The sequence below is a fragment of the Psammomys obesus genome, unplaced genomic scaffold (genome assembly GCF_907164565.1).
Source record: "Psammomys obesus unplaced genomic scaffold, mPsaObe1.curated_primary_1811, whole genome shotgun sequence".
Taxonomy (NCBI): domain Eukaryota; kingdom Metazoa; phylum Chordata; class Mammalia; order Rodentia; family Muridae; genus Psammomys; species Psammomys obesus.
The window spans coordinates 11,560,719-11,567,244 of NW_026586383.1; the positions used below are offsets into that span (position 1 = coordinate 11,560,719).

The window sequence follows — 6,526 nt, forward strand, 5'->3', positions numbered from 1 at the left end:
CTGAAGGGGCGGGCCTCAGCCCAGCTCCTTGACCCTTTCACGCCTTCCAAACCAGCCCACCTGGAGACCCAGCGCCAGCTAAACAGCCTCAGCTATCCCAGGAAAACAGAAGTTTTACTTGAGCTTTTCTGATCTCTTGTTAATCACAGCTGATTCTTCAGCCTGGGGTGACCAAAACCACAGATTCTTAAATCAAAACATTAAATGGCCTCAATATAGTCCTTGCTTCTCCCTAAATCTTTACAAGGCAGGCCTTCATCATCTGCATTTTTCTTACCATTATCCTCCAAGTTCTCACAACAGCTCATCAAGCTTTGAACACTCAATGACTTTTTTTAGCCCAAACTTCCAAAGTCCTTCCATAATCGTTCCAGAAACGTGGTCAGGTCTGTCACAAAAATACCCCACTCCTGGTACCAATTTCTGTTTTTTTTTATGGTTTCTACTGCTCTGGTAAAACACCATGACCACAAGCAACTGCGGTCCGTCAGGCAGCCTCCACAGAGCATGTGCCTAAATCTTAGAGGTCTAGAAAGAAACCATGTGTATCTGTGCAAATGAGGTGCTGTGTACCCTGGGGTCCTCCAGAACAGACCAGTGTAATGAATGTATTTTAAAAGGGCATTTATCACATCAGCTCGCATAGCTCAACAATGGCCATCTTCACACTGGGGAGGTTAGAAACTCAATAGCTGTTCAATCCTGGAGGCTAGAATGCCTCACCATTTCAAGTTAGCACTTGAGGCCTGGAGCATCCCCACACAGTTTTTGGTCTTCAGTCCATGTAAGAAAGCCAAAGAAGCTGGGTCCTGTTGCCAGCCTGACCTGAAAGTACCCCAAACCTGCTTTTAGTCATTGGAAGGTGCCGTCCACATTCAGAATGTGTCTTCTCTCTTCAAATAACACAATTAAAAAAAAAAAAAACTTTAGAGCTATCTCCAGCACATTCTATCTTAGTTGATTCCAATGAAGATAAACCTTACACCTAAGCGCCCAGATGCCAGCTTTGCACGCAGACCTTCCCAAGGAACACAGTCTTGGGCCTGCTGTCTCTTCATAACCCACCTCTTGGGATCAAGATGGTCATCAGGAGGCTCCCCAGAGTAGGACTAGTGCCTGTACTACAGGGCTGTCTGCGGTGCCTCCAGAGAGCCCCAAGTTCAGACGGAAAACCCATCATCCACGGGAGTCTGCCTCCCTCAGCTTCCACGGGAACTGGAAGGATCAAGACCAGCACAGCTCAGCTCTGGCCAGTGACTGGAAATCTACCGAGAGCCAGCAGGGTGCCCATCTTGCCAGTCAGGCAGAGGCAGAAGGTGTACACAGACGACAGGCTAGGGTCAAGTTCCTCTCTTGGCACAGACCCTGGGTGGCCCAGGTGGGTGGAGTTCTGCTTTATGCCCCTGCTGAAGTCCAAGCGGAAGGGTTCAGCTTAGCACCTGGTCGCAGAGTGACTACCAGAGTAGCCAGTCCACACACTCCTCCAACACCCACCCAGGTGAAACACTGAGGTTCAGTCTCGGAGACAGAGACCAGGGCAGTGTGGAGGGAATTACACCCCCTTCCCACTGAGTTTGCTCCCACAGAGGAAATGACAACTTTCTGGGAGCTGACCCCAGGTATCAGCCCAGACTGGAGGGTGCTCACCTCTGTCCTGTGAGCCTGCCCACCCTGGGGAATTTGCCAAATTGAAGCCATCCAGCCAGCTGGCTCACCTATCTTCAAAGGCATCCTGGCAAGAGCCATTTCCCTGGCAGCCAGAACTGTCAGCTGGCACTGAGCCACGCCCTTTTGCAGTGCAGGGAACTCAGTGCCAGCTGACCCTCTGGGCACTGCCGAACATCTGTCCCACGTACTGGGAGCTGCCTGGAGCTGGGAAAACCCCTGAACCCACAGGCCCCTACAGCTGCAGCTGTGCTCCCGAAGGGGTCCCGACCCACAGCAGCACTGTTCCTGGAAGCATTCTAGAAAGGCCACTTCTCATGCCACACCCCAGATCTACTGAAAGAACTGCCTGGGTGGCCTAGTAATCCGGTCACTCTTGGACAGCTAAGACACTGCTGTCTTTATTTAACATTCTCCAACTTAACCTCAGAGCTCTGTGATCCACCTGGTGTCCTCATATCAGCTTAAAGGTGTATCTCTGTAGGTCTGACAATTTCCCCAGGTGATTCCAATATGGGCCATGGCACCCTGGCACATTGAAACTGAGAACTCGGCCTCCATCCAGTTTCAACTGATACATAAACAACACAGCTCCTACAAAAGGCTCAGGGATTACTGAGGAAGAGGGCTTGGGAAGATTCTGAGAGCCAGAGGAGCAAAGTTAGCTGTGAGATTATGTCTCCTACAAATGTCAGAAGCTACAACCATGAAGTCTCACCAGTGTGATTGCCTAAACGTGAGTTCAACAAAGAATAGTCCTGTCCGTGGACGGGGGAAACTTACAAGGCCTCGACCCTTGACAGAGAACTAAGGAATGCCGGAGAGCAGGAAAAATAGCTCTCTCCAGGGAAGAGCCCACCAACTATGCCACCTGGCCAGCCCTGATCAGGTTGTAGTATATATTTAGGAACACACGCATGCACAGTCTGCACCCAGAAAGGGCTGTCATTTCCACTATCAGCTGAGCTCCTTTTCGGAAGCAAACTAGAATCAAGCCTCAGTGGGAAGAGGATGGCAGTTCCCTCCGCACTGGTCCTCTCCCTGGGCCCCGGGAGCTCGCAGAGGCCCCTCCTCTATCTGGATTAAAGGCGGAATCTGGCAAGTTTTTACTCCACCATATTCTTTCTTGGTGTGAGCCCTCACCTCACAGTGTCCTCTCATTTGCAGCAGGCCAACATCTGGGCTGACAGAAACGGGAACAGTCAAGGGCTGCTCCCCCTCCTCTCTAGCATCCAGGCACCAGCATAAAGACCTGGGAGGTCGCACGTGGACACCACCTAATGGCCACTGGTAGACATGTTTTCAGGGCTGTGCCTTGCATCTCTCAGCTCCGCCCTTGCGGTCGAGAGGACAGGATGCACACCCATTCCATCTTACAGGTGGGAGGCTGCTTTCCCTAGGGTTTCTACTGCTGTGAAGAGACACCATGACCACAGCAGCTCTTATCAAGGAAAGCATTTAACTGGGGCTGGCTCATGCCTTGAGATTTAGTCCATTATCAGGGGTGGAAGGCAGATGTGATGAAGAAGGAGCTGAGTCTTTCAAGTCAGGGTTCCTCTGTGTAGCCTTGGCCAGCCTGCACTTGCTTTGTAGACCAGGCTGGACTTGAACTCACAGAGATCCGCCTGCCTCTGCCTCCCTGAGTGCTGGGCTAAGAGCATGTGTCACGATGCCCAGATGAGAGTTCTACATCTTGATCCACAGGCAGCAGAACCGACTGCCACCCTGGGCATAGCACACAGGTCTGTGGGGCCGATCCCATCTGCACCACCACAGAGACCAGACCTAGACTACCATGGTTTACAGGGACAGGCTAGGAGGCCCCTCCCCTCCTGAGCTGTCAGAGTTAGGAATCAGCCTTGTGTCTCCCTGCATGCTGTGTGCTGGCAGTGCTGGTGGTTCACTCCGTGAACTGGGAGAGAAAGGAGAACTCCGCCGCCCACCACACATCCGAATTCCAGACCAAGAAGCTGGTGCTCAGGCGAGGACAGATATTCAACCTGAAGGTGATACTCAACAGGCCCCTCCACAATCAGGACGAGCTGAAGCTGGCCTTCTCTTCCGGTGAGTCCCGGCCCCAGCCGCAGGACGGGAGGGACCACAGGCTCATGAGCCTGCAATGGTCAAGAGTGGCTCCGATCCCTTAGCTTCCCATGCTGAGAATGGACGGAGGGCTGGGCTAGTCACTCCCAACAACTGCCGCAGCTGGCAGTGGAGATAGCCACGGAAGGCTCAGAGACCAGTCAGCGAGGCGGCTGTTCTAGCGGGATCTGGAGCTTGTTCTGAGGCGACTCACAGGATGTGTGCGGACACTGCAGCTCTGTGGGCTCGAGGTCAGCCATGATAGTGACCCAAAGGGCCACACTTGAGGGCCTAAGGGCTAGTCTAGTCAGCGGAGTTTAGGTCCCAGCACCCACGTGAGCAGCGTGGGCACACGTGGTGGGGCTGTGGGCAGGCTGGTCATGGAGCTCACTGACCGGCCAGCTCGGGCTGACTGGTGAGCTCCAGACCGAGTGAGCAAGCTTGGTTCAAAAACCAAGGTGGAGAGTGATTGAGGAAAACATTCACACACACACACACGCGCACACACACGCGCGCACACACACACACACACACACACACACACACGCTCACACACACAGAGGCATGCATGGACTACTGCATTTTGGCAGGAAGATCATTAGTTTAAGGCATGTTGCAGTGACTCTACTGGCAGGGCTAAACAATTTAACAAAACAAATATGCACAGAGCCCAGGAGACAGAAGCAAGCTTGCGCGGCTGCCTCGCCTGACTGGAGCAGACAGTGCGGCCCAGATAGCCAAGGTGGAGGAAAGCCGTGAGCCCTGTCAGGCCAGAGGGACCCGACTTCTGCATTGCAGGGGCTGGGAAGGAGTGCTGGGACTCGGTAAGTGGGCGAAGATGGCACACTGGGGTTTTGTCACGGCTCACTTCTCTGTCGGCGTTTCCAGGGCCGCAGTTCTCGTCCACCGTAGTGGAACTGGATCCGATGGCGTCCTTTCGTTCGAAGGGCTGGCACGTGAAAATCGCCAAGCAGTCTGGTGTGGAGGTGAGGCCTGCAGTGTCGGGGGCTGGCTGGCGGCTCCTGGGGAGTTCCCTGCCTCACTGAGTAGTTCCTATTTGTCCCTTTCTTGCCTCCTGAGGCCGGAGATGCTCATCAGGCTCCTTATGAGTCCTGAGCTCTGGGAGGAGGCGCCACCTGCCTGCCTGGGCCGAGGGGATAAAGTTTGGGAGGAGCCCACCCATGAGCCGCACACCCGAGTCTATCTGCCACGCTGGGGGACCCGCCAGGCCTTCCTGCCCCGTGGGTCCCTGGGTACTGGGGCTGAGCCCCTGGGGGAGGCCCCACACAGAGCAGGGATGGAGGGGCCCAGCACGCCCTGTGCTTCCTGCAGGTCGCACTGACCGTCATCAGCGCTGCCGATGCCATCGTGGGCAAGTACAAGCTGGCTGTGAACGAGTACAAAGCTGGCATCTTCTACCTTCTCTTCAACCCGTGGTGCTCAGGTAACGCAGGCTTCCGCGCCGCTGAGTGCCCTCCCCTGCAGCTCCGCGCCTGCGCAGCTCCGCGCCCTGCGTGCGCTCCCAGCCTGCACAAGCCCGGAGCCGGCCCACTCTCAGGCACAGCAGCCCCAGGCGCGGAAGGCCTCCTGGTGGCCGAGCCCACGAATCGAATCGTGTGTCTTCTGCCGTTCTGGCTTACTCTCACTGCCCGCCTCTGCCAGGGCGAGACTGGAACACTGGAACGCGGCTGCTCTCCAGCCTTCGTGCGGGAGTGCTCCAGGACATTTTTTAATTTTTAACTGTTTCTCACTCTTCATTAGTTTTGGGTAGCTTTGTACAATCTGTTTGATGACATGCACTCTCCTGCCCCAGCTTCCTCCAGACCCACCAGCACCCCTTCTTTGTCCACCCAACCGTGTCCTTTTAAAAACTCACCAGAGACGCCCGGCTAGAGAAACTGCACACAGGTTCTGCTTTGATCTTTTCTCATGCCCTGCAGCCTTTTCCGTTTGTTTTCATTTCTAACACTTAAATTAGTGTGGGTTCTTCACAAGCATGTGTGTGTGTGAGAGAGAGAGAGTGTATGGGTGGGTGTGAATGCATGTGTGTGTGTGCTCTCAAGTGGGCGCGTGTGCACGGGTGTGAGTGTGTATGAGTATGCATATGTGTGTGTTTGTGTGTGTCTGTGTACAACTTGTCAAACTCAGGTCATCAGCCATGATGGCAAATGTGCTCTGAGCGTCTCTCCCACACACCTCTCCTCATTTGAGGGCAGTTCTCAGCGTGTGTGTAGCCACGGAATAATGTTCCATGTGGGGCCACGACACAGCGTTGGGAAGGTTGAGAACCTCTGGAGGAACAAGATCCTCTTGTCTTAGCAGAAAAATCCTGATTTTTGTGAGTTGTCCAGTGATACGACATTCTTAGATTCAGGCATATGTTTCTGGCTGGAATATTCCAAGAATGATGTTGAAAATCATCTGGAGACATTCCCTATGTCCTTGTTCCTTACGGGAAACATTAAACCTGGATCATTTGGTCTAGGCACTGCCTGGATTCCCTTGTATCATGATGGTATCCCTTTCATCAATAGTAAGCAGCTTATGTCGAAACACCGCAACCATGCATGCGGATATGTTCCCCTCACCAGACCCCCCCAGCTCTGATGGCTTGCCTGATCCAAGCCGTCTTCAGTGGGATGTTGCACAGATGTTTCCAGCTGCAGCCCTCCACTCGCTCTCACCAGATGGGCCCTGGCATTCTCTTGTCTTAAGAGCTCTCTCCCAATCCATATCCATCCATCCATCCATCATCCATCCACAGCATCCATCCATCCAT

At 53.8% G+C, this 6,526-nt stretch overlaps 1 protein-coding gene across 2 annotated transcripts in view; it reads left to right on the top strand.

The window, feature by feature from the left end:
* Tgm4 (transglutaminase 4) overlaps window positions 1–6,526 on the top strand; it is a 33,878-nt gene that overhangs the window by 9,728 nt on the left and 17,624 nt on the right. Inside the window, exons 3-5 of one of the 2 annotated variants that reach the window (XM_055601700.1) lie at window positions 3,556–3,729; window positions 4,636–4,733; window positions 5,080–5,191. In XM_055601700.1, the coding sequence (XP_055457675.1) occupies window positions 3,556–3,729; window positions 4,636–4,733; window positions 5,080–5,191 (384 nt within the window). Of the gene's footprint in view, window positions 1–3,555; window positions 3,730–3,940; window positions 4,490–4,635; window positions 4,734–5,079; window positions 5,192–6,526 lie in introns of those variants that run through there. The other variant, XM_055601698.1, reaches the window with a different exon arrangement.